The following is a 19,997-nucleotide window of genomic DNA, read 5'->3' as shown; positions in this document are numbered from 1 at the left end:
CTTTGTGAAATTTACATTTGTGTATTTTCTTTTCTTTGTAGTTTCACATTGTCATGATTAAACTTTGTCTTCGTGGAGTTTATAGTGAAAGTGTTTAGTGGCTAGATAGCTGGATTATGAAACATCCAGTGAGGTCAGTGACACCGGCATTTCAGTGATGATGACTAATCTGAACGCCTCTGATTGGCCGTTTGCAGTCATAAACTCAATAGAACTGTGTCGTGTAAAGCGATTAGTTTATTCCTTGTTTTTAGACAATGCAGACATTGCATACATTTTACTGATTTAGTGCATCTTGAACCTGTAAGAACAGGCAGGTTTGAACATAATGTTGTAGCTACTAGGGGTGGCCAGACCACTCCTTGGGGGCGCCCCTGCCAAATTCCAAATCATAAATGCAATCAGGAGTAAAAGTAGAGGTTAAAGTTCTGGGATACAAAACAACAATCCGAAAGCAATTACCCAGAAACTGATAAGCTTATTAATAGCTCTATTATCACCACTGTGACCTTGAGCAAGGTATTTATCCATAGGTTATCTGTAAAATATCAGATAAATTAGCCTTGGGGGTCTGAGGACCTTCACCTCTACTGTACTGCATCTGCATTGAAGAAAAATCCGTTCACTCAGTGGCCATCTTGGTACCTGGGGAGACTGGGGAGTTATTTTCTATATATGCAATAGGCAGACAAGTAATGGAGAAAGGTCAAAATCTCCAAAGCTGTGTTCCTAACACCCATAAATTAAAAATGCTATTTCTCTAAACAATTCCCTCCACCTGCAGACAATCAGGCAACTCAAAGAATTGTTTATAATATACAAATATATATACAAATTTACCACGCATTGATTCACTCACATCATGGTGTAACAGCCTGGAATTAAACCACTGGTTTCGTCTGGCCAGAGGAGAAAGATGGAGTTTTGGTTCCTATGACACACTGTTTTCCTATTTAATACTGTAAAGCTGCTTTGACACAATCTGTGTTGTGAAAAGCACTATGTAAATAATCGTGACTTGACAGTAACCTTTCCCTGAATGTCAGCAAAACAAGATGATTGTGGATTACGGGGAGAGACAGAGAGGAAAAATCACTCCTATTTGAGGAGGACGTGACGTGTGGCCAAATATGGTGTCCCATACTTGGAATTTGTGCTCTGCATTTAATCCATCCAAGAGCACACACACACAGCAGTGAGAAGAGAAACAACTTTAGGGTTTGACTCCCAGATACAGATTCCTAAGATACTAGAAATAAATAGAAATACAATCTGGGTTTAAGATAGCATAAGATAAAATAACATAAGTTACAACCAGGTAAACTCAGGTACACACAAAAAGAAAAACATGCAATTATCATATCCAGTATGTCTTGGCGGTAGATCTGTTTATTTGGGAGGACTGTATTGTGTGGGAATATATGCACGTCTATTGCAGTAGTTCATCTGTGGATGTATTTGTAGCAGCAAATCTCTTCTGACAATACCAAAAGAATTAACATTTTCATATCTACACTGTAAAAAAAAATCCTTAAAATTTACGGTAAAAAACTGGCAGGTGTGGTTGCCGGATTTCTACTGTAAAAATACGGTAGCAACGTTTTAGGTTTTACGGTTTAAACTTAAATTTACAGTTAAACACCGTAATTTCTTTACTGATATAATCTTAATATACAAACCTATTAAAGTACTGAAATCTGTTTTGTTCCTTTGAAATACACTGATAACCACCAAATGCAGGTGATGATGAGAAAGTCACACGATGAGCTAAAGCCCAACACAAGCAACTTTTAAACAATAGAGTATACAGAAGGTGCACAGTGTCATTCACACAAGCACTAAACACCATCATGGTGAGACTCATTAAACTGAAATATGCTATAAACATTAATTTAACAACATTAGATGTAGCATACAACCCTAATAAACATAACTGATAAGAAAAAACTAAGAAGAAACAGTTATTTCAAAGAAAAAACGTCAAATTCTGGGAACGTCAGTTTACGGTTTTTCCCTGTAAATTTTACAGGAACTTTCCGTTAACCATGTAACAGGTTTTTACCGTAGCATTTTCACAGTTTTTTACCGTTAAAATCACGATCATTTTTTACAGTGTATTGCCAAGCCAAACTATCCAGAGAATTGTCATTACTGAACTGAAATTTTCCACAAGCTCTTGATTTTTAGGAGGGCAAGGTCCAAAACGTTGTCTCAAACGTTTCGGGACAAGTGATGGGCACACTTAGGAAAGAGAAGGTGGTCTTCCTCAATTCGGATACAAAGGACCGCAGACACCATGCCTTTTGGGTGCCTGAAGTTCTACAGGTGCATCTCAGAAAATTAGAATATGGTGAAAAAGTTCATTTTTTCTTGTAACTTATTTCAAAAAGTGAAACTTTCATATATTTTAGATTCATTACATGTAAAGTAAAACACTTCAAAAGTTTTTTTTGTTTTAATTTTGATGATTAGAGCTTACAGCTAATAATTTGCCAATTGTGTAAATGTAAATATATGCCATTGTTGCACTTTGTATACTGACCTGAGCCAGCACTACAGATTCTAGTAATTATTAACTTCTCTCCCTGATTGAACTGTGTAATTGACAGCATATACATAGACCAAAAAAAAAAAAAAAAAAAGAGCGAGACAGAGAGAGAGAGAGAGGGAGCTTTATTGATCAGAGTATTTTATTGTATGCAATTATATCAAATTGTCATGTGTCTCATAAACCTATGTGGCCTGAAATTATGTGCTTATGATTTGATGTGCCCTTAATAGATTAAATAGGGCAGTTTGGACCTGGACCAGCTTTCGTGACCATATTTTTCTTCTGGTTTACCAGGGAATTGTTTCTCCAGTGTAGTCCAAGAATCCACCGTGCTGCTTCTCATTAAGGCTGCCGATGACATGCAGCATCCCCTCCACACTTTCTTTTGGTTCAAGTGGTGCCTAGTGAAAATAAAACATACATATAGTTCACTAACATTAATCCATCTATCCATTTTCCACATTGCTTGTCCTGTGTAGACTTTTGCTGGAGCCTATCCCAACCACTCAGGCCTTCAGTACATTGCAGGGCTAAAGGCCTGTTCACACAAACACATTTTAGCATGAAAATCCAGTACAATATTTGCATTATCACGAAAAAAATAACAACAACAACTGGTACTGGATTGGCATTGGTATCGACAGATTCTCAAAGTTGCAGTATTGACGTGGCTACTGCAATTGAGGGAAGAGTTTCTGTGAGCTTCAGCATCTTAATATACTGTTTGTTCCTCAAAACTATCAAATATCTTCAGAAGACCTGGAATATAATGCATAAAAATTTTCCCTAATTTGGACACATTAAGCTTGAGTTCTAGTCAAATCAAGGCAAGGCAAGTCACCTTTATTTATATAACACTTTATACAATTTAATTCTGCTGTAAAGCAGCTCTAAAAATACAATAATTATTATTCAGTTGAAATCAGTTCATTCTTGATTCAATTTGGTTCAATAAATGTGTAAAGTTTATCAGTTATGGAATGAGTTTATGTTAATGATCTATAGAGCAGCTCCGGAGAAAACAGTGTTGTCATCATCCAGCTCAGTTCAGTTCTCATCTAATAGTGTCTGTGCAGTCAAGCCAATACTATTGCCAGATATTAAATGTCCCTAATCAAGCCAAAAGGCAACAGGAGTAGGGTTGGAGATCCCTGCTGTAGTATAATATCTAGGTGAGTTTATATGTGCTGAGATTTATCTGGCTTTTGTGACATGACATGGCTAGCAGATAGTCGGTTAAGTCAATCTACAGTATCTGTTTCCTGACCTGAGCCACAGTCATGTATTAACACTAAAGCTATATGCTATATTTCTAGAGAGAAGAGTGCCACCACCCCAGGAAGGATGAAGATTATCTCTTTTCAGCAGATCAGGTCTGCCCCAAAAACTTGTCAAATTGTCTATGAAACCTATATTGCTCTGTGGGCACCACTTAAACATACAGCCACTGAGTGATGACAGTCTGCTATGTATCTCATTACCACAGTAAATGGGCATGGGGGAAGAGCATATTACAGTGTCTAGCATCGTATTTGTAAGCTCACAGTAATGTGATTTTTAGCGATCTCCTACTGATGAGGAAAGACATCATTAGTGTCAACATGGATAACTATGCTAATGAAATGATAACAAGCTGTGCTACACTGCTGCACTACACTTTGGCCAGTAGGTATGACTGTCACACACTCATTTTCTGATAACATGCAAATTTGGTATAACAAAATGTTAATAACTTGACTGGAATAGTCACAATATCACATAAACAAAACTTGATAAAGAAATAGTGAAAAAAATATGTTTGACAGCACCTGCTGCATTTCAATTAACATGGATCTACACTCACTTTTTCTCCACCCAGTTCAGTCTTCACCCATCCTGGGTGAAGGGCCATGCAAAGGATCTCATCTGCCTTTAACTCCACAGCAGCTAACACAGTCAACATGTTAAAACCGGCCTGATAGGCAAACATAGCATCAGTGTTATACATGGACATAAATACAAAAAAGGCAATGTATTGAATCCAGTGCAAAAGTGCCAAAGCAGGACTCTGGTGTACCTTGCTCATGGAATATGGCAACACTGGGGACTGGATGTGGTTGGAAGGCTTTCTGGTCATGGATCCCGCAACAGAGGAGATATTGATGACAGCTGCTTTTTTACAGGACATGCATCCTGAAGGTGTCCCGCTGGCTTTGGCTGCTGTTTGTAAATATGGTAGGTACTCCTGCATAAAAGAAAGAGAAAGAATTACATATCTATGAATTAATTGTTTGACTCATACTCGGTGGAGGTAGCATTAAAAATTATTTTTGACTATTGGCATCAAGTCTACTGCATATTGTAGCTTATTCTGGCAAGTGGCAACTCATTTGTACTGGTTGGCTTACTTAATTACCCCTCTTCATCCTTAGTGGCAGATAAGGCATTATGATGTTTCCGTAACAATATAGATTTTATAGGGTGGGATTTTTAGCCCTCCACCCAACCCCCAGCCTGGAGGACCAGGTGCTACCTTTGCTTTGGCCTCTGCTCTGGGACCTGGCCGGCTTGGTTGAACCTACCAGAGAACCCCCAGCCTGGAGGACCAGGTGCTACCTTTGCTTTGGCCTCTGCTCTGGGACCTGGCCGGCTTGGTTGAACCTACCAGAGGCTTGGCCCCCACCAGCACAGCTCCAGAGAGTCACTGAGACAAACAAGCAACCCTACCACAACAGGTAGCAGCACAGAGGGAATCTAGTTGAGTAGTTGTCTAGTAAACAGATCAACTCCATTACTACTTCATTACTCCATATTACTACTGCTACTGATAAAGAAAGCAATTCTTCCCCTAAAGCATTTATTTTAATAGTCTGTTCACAAACTTTTGTCCCAGTGGCACAATAGCAAAAGCCCCAGCCTAGACATTTAGCTAGAAGGCAACAGGTCCAACAATTGTTTTCAGAATTGAATGACTTACAAAGGACAAATTGTTTTTTAGAGCTCTTAGCAATGAATTCTACATTACCCTAATAATTAATAAGGGTGCTATAACATTGGTGTTAAAGGTGTTTTTCATGTCTTCAACATGACTGGTATGAATTGTGCCTCTTGACACGATTGCAGCATTATTCACAAGCAGATTCAATCTATTGTTTCCCAGAAGAGATCCCACTTTTTTGGCAGATTCTTTGATACTGCATGGATCATCAGCATCTAATAGTAACAGAACAAATATTAGTCCTAAAGTGTTAAGCAGTGAAATAAAAAAATCTCTTTGAACCCCCCCCCCCCCCCAAAAAAAACAACAAAACAAAAAACATTCTAGTTAAAGTCTGAAATACACAAGGAAGGACACATGCACATTTACCAAGACATATGATAGTGATCACACTTAGATGCTTTCTCGCAAGTTCTCTCAATGCCTTAAAGGATTAGTTCACTTTTAAAAAAACTTTTGCTGATAATTTACTCACCCCCATGTCATCCAAGATGTCCATGTCTTTCTTTCTTCAGTCGAAAAGAAATTAAGGTTTTTGATGAAAACATTTCTCCATAAAATGGACTTCATTGGGACCCAAACGGTTCAAGGTCCCAATGCGCGTTCATGACGTCACGTAATACGCAATGACGTTGAAAAGGTCACGGTTGACTTAGGCGGAAGTACCGAGTCAGTAGGCTTTTTAATATTAAAACACCCAGGATACGCACATGAAATGGGCATTTTAAACGATAAACTGACACAAAGACATTTGAATATGTGTATATGGTCCTCCTTCCGCACATTTGTAATCACCGACTCGGTACTTCCGCCTAAGTCAACCGTGACCTTTTCAACGTATCACAGAACAGAGCAAGGCGAGCATTTGTGCTTATAAAACAAACTTTTTTATTTATTTTTGAAATGACCGATCGTTTCGCTAGATAACACCCTTATTCATCGTCTGGTATCGTTTAAAGCCCTTTGAAGCTGCACTGAAACTGTCATTTGGACCTTGAACCGTTTGGGTCCCAATGAAGTCCATTTTATGGAGAAATGTTTTCATCAAAAACCTTAATTTCTTTTCGACTGAAGAAAGAAAAACATGGACATCTTGGATGACATGGGGGTGAGTAAATTATCAGCAAAAGTTTTTTTAAAAGTGAACTAATCCTTTAAGAAAGATAATATGCATAATTAAACAAGGCTCTCATTTAGGATTTCTCCTGGTTTCTATTTGTGTTAGTTATTTATAACTCACCTCAAACTTTGGTCCATCTGGGTCACAACAGGTAGCAAAAATGTGACGTTTTTGACAGGAGTTCTCCAAGAGTTGCTTAACAGTTTCTAAACCCAAGCCCCAGTTATCCAACCTGCTCCTTTGAAGTGCTTTTTTATGAGAACCCAAGTGAACACCACGCCTACTGTACTGATTTGTGCTTGTGTATTGTGCTGTATCATACTGTTTGTGTTATTGAGGTTAAGAGGAAAAGATAAATGACATGAATAGTCAGACAGAGAGAGAGTGTAATTCTGTCTCTCTGATAATTCATTTCATTTATCTTTTCCTCTTAACTTCAATAACACAAACAGTATGATGCAGCACAATACACAGTCATCTGGAAAACAGCTTGATCTATGCTGTTAGCTCAAATAGGCTACTAACAGTGACTGCTCGTCTCTGCTTGTTAATGGTTTGCAAGTGTAATAAACAGTGGCAGCTCTTAAATAAAGGTGCAGTCTCTGAAAGACTAAACAGAAAACAAAATGAGTAGTGATAATCAGAAGACTTCGAGTGGACAGAGAGATTACATAGTAGAAGTAATTTTAATTTTAAGAAGCGTACTTAAGTAATGTTTTCAAAATTATTTTTCTATCAAAATATATTTTTCTTGGGGTTTATTCTGGCTGGGAGCAAAGTTTAATTGAACAAAAGTTTACAAAAAAGTCTTAATTCAATTAATTTTCAATTCAATTAATTAATTTTTTTTTTTTAGAACCAAAAGGGAAGCTTTACCAGTTACACACACCAAATCAAATCTCACACAGTGCTGAGTAACTTTGAATATTATAATATATCAATTATAACAAAATAAATCTTTTAGACACAGTTGGTAGATGCCAAACAAATTAAATGCAGGAGATACAGAATGAAATCTGTCACAATATGTGTATTGAATAACAGCGGAATGCACTGACATACACCTGATTTAATTTAATTAATAAAATCCACTCTGTGACTTTATGTGGTCCTTCGCTTTGTGGCTGAGTTGTTATTGTTCCCAAATGCTTCCAATAATAACATTTGTAGTTGACCATGGGATATCCATATCACAGTACCAAGCTTGAATTCACTCAGCTCCTCAAAACAACCCAAATGTTTATAAATGCAGACTGCATAGCTAGGTACTTGATTTTATACACCTACGGCAATGGGTCTGATTGAAACACCTGAATTAAAAAATTAAGTGTCTCAATACTTTTATCCAAATAGTACACATATATTTATTACCAGAGAAGCTATTAAATGGACAAAGGGATTCTAAGATAATGTACACTTTGCCCATACATTTGATTTTCTATAATTTGTGATGTTCAAAAGACATTTAATACCAGAATGATTATTAATTATTTTTAATTATTAGCTTCTCTCCCTTTATTCAACTGTGTGTGTGTGTAGAGACAAATAGAGACAGTATTGCTTACGAGTGTTTTATTGTATGAAACAGTATAAATTTGTCATGTGTCTGTCATAAACCCTTTGTCAGCAGATAGAAACAGGACACAGAGGTAAGTGCAATACAATCAACAGGTTTATTGAGTAGTAGCAGAGGGGAATGAGATGAGCAGAATGTCCAGGTAAGCAGGCAGGTAATGGGAATGTCTCTAGGGGCTTATCTGAGTGTAAATGTCTTTTTTCCTTTTCCAGGGGATCCGGAGGTAACAGCGGAGACCTGGAGCGGTGGAGAACAGGGATAGGAACAATGGAGCAACTGGTAAGTAGACAAAAGGTAAGTGGGTCAGGTTAGTTAACATGGAAAGTTTGAGACCAGACAGTGAATGAACGGGAGGAGTGCAGGGATGTAGTGCTGCTGATTAGTGCTGACAGGTGGTGGTGATCAGAAATCAGGGGATTGGGATCTGGTGAGTGTCATTGGTGGAGACTGCGGTGACTGTGGTGACCCTATTACGGTGACAGGGTCGGCCACGGCCTCTGTGTGCAGGACGGTCAGGGTGGTTCTGGTGAAACTCGGCCAGGAGAGAGGGATCCAGCACATCGTCCCTGGCCACCCAGGATCTTTCCTCCGGCCCGTATCCCTCCCAGTCAATAAGATATTCCAGGCAACCACCCCGTCGCCGAGAGTCCAAGATGCCCTGCACTCTGTAGACTAGGGGCTCCTCGATGATCTCGGGAGGAGGAGGTACTGCAGGCTCATCGGTTTCTGTGACAGAGGGAGAGACAGGCTTGAGGAGTGAGACATGGAATGCTGGATGGATACGATACCGTGCAGGGAGTTGGAGACGGACGGTGGCGGTTCCAGCTGTGCTGGTTGTCATGACAGTAAGCCTGGAGATATCTCCCAATCTCCTGAATCCTCCGCTCAGTCTGGCCGTTAGTCTGGGGGTGATACCCTGAGGACAGACTGACGGTGACATTGAGGAGTTTGAAGAATGCCTTCCAGACAAGGGAGACAAACTGTGGCCCACGGTCGGAGACGGCATCTTCCGGGATGCTGAAGGTGCGGAAGAGATTATGGAAGAGGGCCTCTGCTGTTTCGAGGGCTGTGGGTAAACCCCGGAGGGGAATTAACTTGCAGGCTTTGGAGAATCTGTCAACTGCAACGAGTATGCAGGTATAACCTTCTGACTTGGGGAGATCTGTGATGAAGTCAACTCCGACGTGGGACCAGGGGCGACGTGGAATCAGTAATGGGACTAAATTTCCGGCGGGTAAGTGATGTGGAGTCTTGGAGATGGCACAGACTGAGCATCCACGAACGTAATGGGAGACATCCCTGGCCATACTGGGCCACCAGTACCGAGCTTGGAGGAGCGAGAGAGTACGCTGGCTGCCTGGGTGTCCAGAGCCCGGGGAAGCATGCAGGGAGCCCAGAAGGGAAGTTCTCAAGGAGGTGGGAATGTAGGTTTTGCCTTCTGGGCCTCCCAGTGGAGCAGGTTCGGTAATGGAGGCGATGCGGATCTGTTCATCCAGGGCCCACTGGATGGGGCTCACAATGATGGCTGGAGGGAGTATGGGTTCAGGTGTGGAGGGTTCGTCGGGGCATGGATACGTGAGAGGGAATCTGCCTTGACATTCTTATCTCCGGGTCGATACGTGATGGAAAACTGTAACCGGGTGAAGAAGAGGGCCCAGTGAGCCTGCCGGGGGTTTAACCTCTTAGCACTTCAGAGATATTCCAGGTTTCTGTGGTCAGTGATGACCGTAAAGGGGTGTTGAGCTCCCTCCAGCCAGTGTCTCCATTACTCCAGCACCAGTTTAATAGCATAAACAACTCATAATGCATAAAATGGCATTGTATCCCCTTTTAAACACAGCATATTTCAACAACAAGCGTGTTGCCAGTAACACAGATAGTACCGCACATTGCCAGCTAAACAACTAAATGAGCCTAAGCAACGCAGATAGCCATAGCAACACGCATGTTGCCAATAACCTGAGAGCATTAAAAGGAACTTAGCTTGAGAAGACGTTCAAGAGAGTGAAACATAGCAGCTGTGGCGAGAATGCTTGATCTCTTGATATCCCTCTTGGGCATGAAGTTCCCATCTGAACTTGCTCTTGAGTCAGTCACATAACTCGTGGAGACATTTAAATAATGTAGCGATGTGTGAAGTAATGCTAACTCAGTCACTTCCGAATCAGGCAGCTTATGATCAATACGTGTTCAAGTTAACGAACTAGAATGAATCGGAGTGAGTCCATTGGGGAAACGAATTCCACTCGCCAAATTTCCGATTCCTAGTGATGATGGTGTTTTGCCTGCCGAATTCGCCATTTAATTAGCTATTGAGTAATGCGTAAACTGCAGATAATACTGAAGGACCTGATATATGGAAGCTTAGATAGGTGTTGTATTCCTATAGGTAGATGGGGATCAGCTGAGATTCAGCTGATGCAAGCTTGACTAATGTGACCTGCCAGAACTAAAGCTAGGCTTGATTTACATTTTCCTCAAGCTTATGATTTTTTAACATAATTTCCAGGGAACAGAAAGGGAGATTTTTTGCAGAATACCAAAGCTGCTCACTCAGGTGCTTTTCAGAAATCTAATATATATAATAATATTTTACTTCAAGTTATGCTTAAGTCAGATATGCTTATCATTATTTTTTAAATACAATGATCAAGAGTGAGTAGTGGGATCAGTAGATCTATGATGCGCAGTCTAAATTCTGGGACGACCCAAAAAGTAAAGAGCTGATTAGTAGTTCAACTAATGCCAATAAACACAATAGCTAGAATAGTGGCAAACAAATCAGGAAAATGTTCAGACATTTATAATCTGATTATTTCCTTAATAGGCCATTTTTGTATGTTTGCAATTATATTTAAAAGGTAAGATAACAACTTTGTGGTCCCTCTGAGGAAATGCAACTGCTTGCATATTCACAAGACAAATGTGTCAGGCCATAAATTCACAAGATGCATAAATGCTTGCTTCGGTGTTCTCTCTTTCTTTCTCTCTCACTCAGATAACATTCTACATACATATTAGTATGATAAACAGTATACACATTTTTAATCTCATACTAGGGATGGGCAAATGAAGCCTCATGAAGCATTGAGGCTTACCCCTGATTGTTCCAAGAAAAGATTCAAAGTGTCGAAATCTGGTGGTTAGTAAAAAAATAAAGCAGCCAAAGTTACAAAGCCATGTTACATGCACAAATAAAAGAAAAGAGAGAGAGAGAGAGACAGTGTGTGTGTGTGTGTTGAATTTCTCTCTATAATAAATTAATTTACCCATTAAACACTGGCATTTAATGCCAGTATGATTATCAATATGAGGTAATATAAGAATAATGTATACATACTGTACACTTGTATGATTTTTTTTCAAAATAATAAGTCTGAATGAAAACTTACTTGCAAATTCTTGACACACAAAGTGAATCATAAGTCATTACTGTTATTAAATCTTTTCAGTAGCTGTGGGAGGCAATAGGCAAGAAATGCACATTTTTGCACCATCATGCTGACAATGTTTTAGTCATTCAGCAATCCTGCAGCCTGAAGCCACCCCCTTTCCACCCTATAAATAATTTTCTCTGTGTGTAATTGATAAGCAAAGTATTTGCTCCTTATAATAAATACAGTATACTGCTTTATTTCTTCATTAATTGTTTTATTGTATACAATTACATTGGATACAAATTTGTTATGTGTGTGTCATAAACGTTTTACAGTTCTTATGATTAGGTGTGCCATTTTATGATTAATAGATCAAACAGGGCAGTTTAGACCTGGACTCTCGTATGTGATTTGGTTTTTCTGGTTTACCAGGGAATTGTTTTCCCAGTGTAATCCAAGAATCCACCGTGCTGCTTCTCAGTAAGGCTGCCAATGACACGCAGCATCCCCTCCACACTTTCTTTTGGTTCAAGTGGTGCCTGGTGAAAATAAAAACATACATATTTAAATAAAAACAATATAGCTGAAGCAGCAAATGACACTACTGATGTGACACTATGTACTATGTAATGGTGAACATGGTTGGAGCATTTAAAAGCATCTAACACACATCTAAACATCTCACAATTAAAATGAAAGCAATAAAACAAGTGAAAGTTGTAGCTACTCCAAAATAAAAAAAAAATGTTTGACTGTAGGAATCGGAGGAAAACACCTTGTTCAGTCGGTTAATAGCTAAATACCACAACCCCAATTCCAAAAAGGTTGTGACACTGTGTAAAATGTAAATAAAAATAGAATGCGATGATTTGCAAATCTCATTAACACGGATTTATTCATGATACATAGACATGTTTGAAATCAATGTTTGAACTGAGAAAATGTACCATTTTAAGGAAAAAAAATAGTTTATTTGAATTTGATGACCACAACACTTCTCAAAAAATTTAGGACATGGCTATGTTTACTACATCCCCCCCCTTTTTTAACAACAGTCAGTAGAAGTCTGGGAACTGAGCAGACCATTTGCTGGAGTTTTGGTAGAGGAACTTTGTCCCATTCGTGTTTGACGATTCTAGCTGCTCAACAGTCCTGGGTCTTTTTGCCATATTTCATATTTGTAATTTCATGATGTGCCGAATGTTTTTTCACTGGTGAAAGGTCTGGACTGCAGGCAGGACTCTTCTAATACAAAGCCATGATGTTATAATAGATGAAATACGCAGTTTAGCATTGCCTTGCTGAAGTATGCATGGCCTGTATGTTGCTCTAAAACCGGTTTATACTTTTCATCACTGATGGTGCCTGTCTAGATGTGCAAGCTCCCCATCCCATAGGCACTAATGCACCCCAATGACATCAGAGATGAAAGCTGTTGAACTGAGTGCTGATAACAAGACAAATTGGCCGTTTCTCAAATGGAAGGCTGCATCCTCCGGAGGTCGCATTTGTTGGCTGCATACATCATAAAGAAGATCTTATTTTAGTATATTAATAGTTAAAAATTTGACCATTATTCTTAGTTAAGTGTAAATTGTAGTAATATGTTTTTGACTCGCAAATGTAATGCTCAGTTAACTGAAATAAACCAGGCTTGATGACGTATGCAGCCTACAAGTGCGACCTCCGCAGGATGCAGCCTTCTGTTTGAGAAACGGCCATGGTCTCGCTCTTCTTTAGTCTGGAGGATGCGGCATCCATGGTTTCTTAAAAGAGTTTAAAATTTTGATTCGTCTGACCACAGAACAGTTTGCCACTTTGGCTCAGTACATTTTAAATGAGCTTTAGCCTAGAGAAGATGGCGGCGTTTCTGGATCATGTTCAGATATGACTACTTCTTTTCATGATGGAGCTGCGAACTTTGTTCACGGTAATTCAGTGTTTCTGAGCCCATGCAATGATTTTCATCACAGAATCATGTTTGTTTTTAATGCAGTGCTATCTGCGGGCCCAAAGATCATGGCATCCAATATTAATTTCTGCCCTTGTCCCTTGTGCACAAAGCTTTCTCCAGATTCTTTAGATCAGTGGCTTTCAAACCTATCCTGGAGGACCACCAGCCCTGTACGTTTTGTATGTCTCTCTAATTAGACACACCCAATTTAGTTCTTGCAGTTTCTACTAACGAGCTGATGAGTGGAATTAGGTGTGTTAGATGAGTGAGACATACAAAATGTGCAGGGCTGGGGGTCAACCAGGACAGGTTTGAAAACCCCTGCTTTAGATTATATTATGTACTGTAAATGATGAGATATTCAAAATCTGAATAATTTTACATTGAGGAACATTATTTTGAAATTGTTCCACAATTTGTAGATGTCGTTTTTCACAGATTGGTGAACCTCTGCCAGTCTTAAATTCTGATAGACTCTGCCTCTCTAAGACACTCTTTTCACACCTAGTCATGTTACTGACCTATTGCCAATTAACCTAATTAGCTGTAAAATATTCCTAAAGCTGTTTCTTTTTAGTAATACCAACTTTTTTAAATGTGTTGCGGCCATCAAATGTTTCCCTAAAATGATACATTTCCTCAGTTTAAACATTTTATATTTTTCTCTGTTCTATTGTGAGTAAAATATAGGTTAAGGAGATTTGCAAATCATTGCCTTCTGTTTTTATTTACATTTACGTAACTTAACTTTTTTTTATTTTTGAATTTGGGTTATACATTAACCATGAAACTTTTGACTGTTGGTGGCACCGACTAAAGAGTTTCTGAGATTTCAAACATTTTGTATTTGTAAGCTTCAATTGAAAATCATTTTTTCATGTTTCCTACATTTGTGCTCAGAATAAAACAAAATTGACTAATAAATTTACACTCACTTTTTCTCCACCCAGTTCAGTCTTCACCCATCCTGGGTGAAGGGCCATGCAGAGGATCTCATCTGCCTTAAACTCCTCAGCAGCTAACACAGTCAGCATGTTAAAACCTGCCTGATAGGTAAACATAACATTTGATTTATACATCAGCTCATGCCATCAATACTTCACGGGCAATGAATGAGATCCAGTTTAACTAGTGTCAAAGCAGGACTTAAGTGTACCTTGCTAACACAATATGGCAACACTGGGAATTGTTGGAATAAGGAAGGCATTGTGCTGATGGATCCCCCCACAGTGGAGATATTGATGACAGCTGCTTTATTAGAGGACATGCCTGATGACCTACTGGCTTTGGCCGCTGTTTGTAGATATGGTAGGTACTCCTACACAAAAAAAGATGAATAATTAAATATCTCTGAATTAGAAGTGTATTTTATATTCAGTTAAGGTAGCATTAAAGGAATAGTTTACCCTCTAGCCATTCAAGAGAAGTTGACACACTTAATACACTTAAAGGTGCCATAGAATGGAAAACTGTCTTTACCTTGGCATAGTTGAATAATGGAAATGACATACAGTGAGCCTCAAACACCATTGTTTCCTCCTCCTTATGTAAATCTCGTAATTAAAAAAGACCACTGAAAAATAGGCGAATCAGAACATAACACCGACTGTGACGTAACAATCGGGATCACTAATAGTTACGCCCCCAACATTTGCATATACAAGCCCATGTTCTAAGCCAGCCGCCAGCCGAACCATCAGAAGGTCTGTAGGTATTATGAAGAAATACGAGCGAGGACAACAGTGAACATGGCAGATCATGGAAATAAATGTTATGTTCCAGGCTGTGCAGGGGGTGTGAAGATCAGGGATTGGGTTGGTGTCTGTATTCAGAAAGGCACGGAAAGCAAAAAACTTGTTCTAATAAAATAACAGGAGCCACTAAAGGGACATGGTTAGCTCCTTGCTAGCTGTAACCTGTTACAGTACATGATGATGAAGATGATGGTGAATGATTTACAGATCCTGAGCACCACTGACAAGCGTCTGATCTTGTAAAATGTGTAAGTACTGCTGCTCAATAGTATAAACAGAGTACATGCGATCACGAATCTCGAAACTGAAAGTAAAACGCGATCGTGCATTTGAAAACAATGCCCAGCATATTAATAGTGGCTCCCTGATGCCCGCATTTTATTTACAGTATAATTACCCAACAATATAACTGCACAAGAAAGTATTGAAATATATATTTTCCTGTGTTTCCTTCCTGTGAGCTACTGAAGCGCTGTGAAACATCCAATCAGAGCAGAGCTCAACATTGAGCCGCACTGTGAAACAGCCAATCAGAGCAGAGCTCAACATTGAGCTGCACTGTGAAACAGCCAATCAGAGCAGAGCTCAACATTGAGCCGCACTGTGAAACAGCCAATCAGAGCAGAGCTCAACATTGAGCTGCACTGTGAAACAGCCAATCAGAGCAGAGCTCAACATTATTATTTATGACCCTTCCAAATAAGCCAATAACAGACCATTTCATTCTAGGGAGAAATCCTAGGGTTGTAAATGGACATGTAAAACTGTTTCTGGAGAATTTTTGCCCTTACCTAAGCCACATACCTTCTGTGTAGATATCAGAGAACAATTTAAAATATTGTATCAATGTAATTATAATATAATTACAATGTAATTACAATATTTATACAATTATAATCAATTCTATGGCACCTTTAATTTATTAACATTTAATCAAAGTGCGGTACGATAATCACTAGAGGTATTCAGGTTCCCTCTAGTGGGAGGCAGAGGAGTCACAAAATTAAATATAAATTAATGTTAAAACACAATACATTTTAATTTAATCTTTATTTGAGTAAAGTTTTGTCTTTTTTTACAGTTTTTATTTAACTTTTAGGTACAACACATTTTAATTTAATCATTATTTAAGTTTTTTATGTACCTGTAAGCACAGTGTAGTGTTAATGTTCCAACTGTGTATTTACAATGTTAAAGTGGTTGACAACAATAAATATTCTTATTAGGAATAAACCTCGTTTTTGAACTGTGCAGAGTTGTAGCTGAATAGTTAGGCCTACATACCCTACTGTATTTTAATGTTGGTCATTATGGTGGTACTTGGAGAGCCAAATATTTTCTGAGGTGGTACTTGGTATAAAAAGTTTGAGAACCACTGCTCTAGCTACCTCATTTCTTAATCCTACCCAATGTGCAGCATATACACTGCCAAGTCAATTTTTGCGCATCAATACCACATGTTTTGTTTTTATTTGGTGTGCTATTTATACGCACTTTCATGAGATCAGGTTGTCTTAATCTAGTATTCATTCTCCGCTCGTCTTCACATGTATAAACATAGTAAAACATGGTTTTAAGTAATGTTTTCTTAACTGAAAAAAAAATATATATTTTGTTAATGATAAGCACGCGCTCACATCTGATTCAAAAAGATACTTCTGTCCCATAGCATGACGCCATCGGTCACGAAACATACAAGAGCCAATAGCATTTCACAACCAAGGCTGACGTAAGGCTTCTTCTGGCGGTATTTTTTAAATTTGCGCACAGACTGCAGCACACAGGAAGAGCTTTACGGTGGACGAAGACGGCGATCATGTCTATTCCTCTCACAAATAAATTGTTTTGCCTCAGAAGACTTAGAATATTAATACTTTTTGAATAAATTATGACGGTAGTTGTATCTGCCTGTTATATCTTGTGTTTAATTGACAAATGGTAGGTTTAGGGCCAGGGGTTGGGTTACATGCTCATAAATGTTTAAATAATGTAATAGAAATAAAACTGTTGTGACTGTTTACATTGAAAAATCACACCCCAACATATATACAATAATGGCAATATTATTACCCAATATATAATTTAATCATGACGATACAATTCCCAGTACCTTTCGTGTTGTGCCGCCAAGGGTTTCTTATTTAAAGCAATGGAGGACCCTGCACGTCGAAAAATGACACCAAAGGGTCCTGACCAAGCATCAATATGTGACGAGTTGGGAGTGAGAACGTGTTGCTTATTCTGATAAATAATTTTTAGTTGACTAGTTTTCTAGAAAAGTAGGCAGCTCATTGCCAAGTCAATGTTGCAATCCATTACTAGTTGAGACAGACACAGGACGACTTGTGTCAGAACAGAGCAACTAGTCAGGGAAACCTGCAGAAACAGCAATAACAAACTCAACAAAATGGTAGCTCATATAAACAATGGTGCAACAGTGTCTTTGTCCGTTCAGGCTAAGAAACCAGTTAAACTGGTTTAAGATTTTATTTTGGTATAATGCTATGAACCTTGCAAACTCTGCCATATCCAGTGACTAGTTCTTCCTCAAAAGCACTCATTTTAGTAGTCTCTTTACAATAGTAAAAGCCCCAGCCTAGATGTCAGAATGCCACTGCGCCAACAAGTTTAAAGGGGTCCTATTATGCTCTTTTACAAAGTCTTGATTTTGTTTTTGTTTTTTTTTGGGGGGGGGGGGGGGGGGGGGGGGGGTGTACTAGAACATGCTTTCATGCTTGGAGGTTTGAAAGTCGCATTATTTTTCACATAAATTAAATTTTTACAATACCTTTGTCACTACCTTTCACTGCTATGCTGATGAATTTTGTCTACCTTTCTCCCCAGCCTGGCATAAATGGCTTGATTAATTCAGAAGGTAATCTGTACACAAAGCAGCTCCGCTCACAAACGCTGCTTTATCAGACATTACATGCAAGATGAACGAAAATGAAAATGACATCCAAAATTTTCTGAAGATAGTCAGTTTCTTTCTGAAATACAGTGATATAAAAACGATTTTGAAACGTGCAGTGCTCAACCAAGCGTTCTCCCCACCCACCAACCATTCAATTTCTGTAGGCCAGATTTATTTGAATGATATTCTAATGGGCCGCTTTGTGACATCACAAACACCGGAAAACAAGGCTGTGGTCCAAACGAGCCGTTCGTTGTAGTTCTTGAAAAGGGAAAATTTGAAAATTGTGAAAACAATTTTTTAAGACGAAATATCTGCTTTTGGAGTGGACTTTGAGATTTGTAACTTTGTAGATCTTTTTATGCCCAACCATCCACAATACACACTGACTAAAATTCAAAAAGTGAAAAAGCATAATAGGACCCCTTTAAAAACTTTTAAAAGACAATTGTTGTTTCAGAACTATTAACTATCATTTTTACCTTACCTTAATGATTAATAAGGGTCCTATCACATTGGTATTGAAGGTGTTTTTCATGTCTTCAACACTGCTGGTCTGAATGGTGCCTTTTGCCACGATTGCAGCATTATTTACAAGCAGGTTCAAACCATTGTTTCCCAGTAGAGATCCCACTTTCTTGGCAGACTCTTTGATACTGCACGGATCACCAGCATCTAGAAGTAATAGAACAAATAGCAGTTCCACAGTTCAATAATACCTTGTCTCAATAATATTTTTTTTATCAAATCTCAATAAGAAATCAATGACATCTGCATCGTTTCCAGGTAAAATTTAAAATGCACAAAGAGGGACAGATACACATACCAAGACGTATGATAGTGATCACACTTGGATGCTTTTTTGCCAGTTCTCTCAAAGCCTTAAGAAAATAATATGCATTAAAGAAGTTAAATTTGAATTTCTCCTGCTGTTTCTATTTGTGTTCGTTATTTACAACCCACCTCTGACTTTGGTCCATCTGGGTCACGGCAGGTAGCAAAAATATGACGTTTTGGACAAGAATCCTCCAAGAGTTGTTTAACCATTTCTAAGCCCAAGCCCCGGTTGGCACCGGTGATCAAGATATCGCATGCTTTCACTGCTGCCATGTTCTGTCAATCTGCTTTGAACTGTCTGCCTTTAAAACTGTTTTGTGTGCAACCAAGTGAACGCAGTTAACGCCCCTATAACATAATTCATGCTGCGATGGGGATTTGACAGAAAGATCGCTTCCCCATATTTTAGCACCACCCTCACTTTACTCGCCTTCTATTTATTTCACAATAGCTAAACATTAACATGCGACACAGTGACTGGCACTGCTGCATTACAGCACAGATAGGCTATGAAAGTCTCTGTTGATTAACTGAAGCAATTCTAACAACTTACACATTCTCAACTTTCGTAGAGTTTGTAGGCTACAGGAAACCTAAACCCTTTCAAATAAGTTGTGATGCACACCGGACGAGAAACACCATGCAGTTGAGTTCTCACGTTCAAGGCAACAGTAGTAGCCTAGTTCAAAATGTAATCACAGAATCTAATCACTGTAAAGGAAAAAAAGTTCACTTCAAGAATGAAAATAAGAGCTTCGTCGAGTTTTGCTGTAAAACAACACCCACCCACACACACACAGAATAAGCAAGAAAAGCATAAACTTTATTCAGTCCACAGAAAGAAAAAAAGAGAGAGAGAAACCCCCCCCAAACAATGACCAAACATTTGATGAGGCGCACTCTATGGGCGTCAGGATTTTGAACAGCTCTGCACTTT

The 19,997-nt window shown here is 38.8% G+C and overlaps 2 protein-coding genes across 2 annotated transcripts; both read right to left on the bottom strand.

The window, feature by feature from the left end:
* Positions 1–2,838: 2,838 nt before the first annotated feature.
* On the bottom strand, positions 2,839–9,230 carry LOC306868275 (C-signal-like; the record flags this gene model as incomplete). Its single annotated transcript, XM_079414384.1, has 7 exons — positions 2,839–2,952; positions 4,395–4,505; positions 4,608–4,775; positions 5,556–5,743; positions 5,898–5,952; positions 6,769–6,896; positions 9,206–9,230. 7 exons carry the CDS (start codon positions 9,228–9,230, stop codon positions 2,839–2,841), a joined length of 789 nt encoding a protein of 262 aa, XP_079270510.1.
* Positions 9,231–11,854: 2,624 nt separating this feature from the next.
* Positions 11,855–19,878, bottom strand: LOC306868745 (C-signal-like). Its single transcript, XM_079415071.1, has 6 exons — positions 19,187–19,878; positions 19,050–19,104; positions 18,711–18,898; positions 14,712–14,873; positions 14,491–14,601; positions 11,855–12,140 (listed from the first exon to the last, which is right to left on the bottom strand). Exons 1-6 carry the CDS (start codon positions 19,331–19,333, stop codon positions 12,027–12,029), a joined length of 777 nt encoding a protein of 258 aa, XP_079271197.1. The 5' UTR covers positions 19,334–19,878; the 3' UTR covers positions 11,855–12,026.
* Between the last annotated feature and the right edge of the window lie 119 nt (positions 19,879–19,997).

Source organism: Barbus barbus (assembly GCF_936440315.1).
Source record: "Barbus barbus genome assembly, chromosome: 4".
Taxonomy (NCBI): domain Eukaryota; kingdom Metazoa; phylum Chordata; class Actinopteri; order Cypriniformes; family Cyprinidae; genus Barbus; species Barbus barbus.
Note: the sequence above shows the minus strand (reverse complement) of the source record. Positions and strands in the feature narration are given on the sequence as shown.

Bases quoted from the DNA above. Each gene is read 5' to 3' on its own strand.
- LOC306868745 (XM_079415071.1), bottom strand. From the start codon at position 19,333: ATGGCAGCAGTGAAAGCATGCGATATCTTGATCACCGGTGCCAACCGG. The intron at 19,105-19,186 runs GTGGGTTGTAAA...TATTTTCTTAAG, and splicing joins CAGATGGACCAAAGTCAGAG to GCTTTGAGAGAACTGGCAAA. The intron at 18,899-19,049 runs GTATGTGTATCT...TATTACTTCTAG, and splicing joins GATCACTATCATACGTCTTG to ATGCTGGTGATCCGTGCAGT.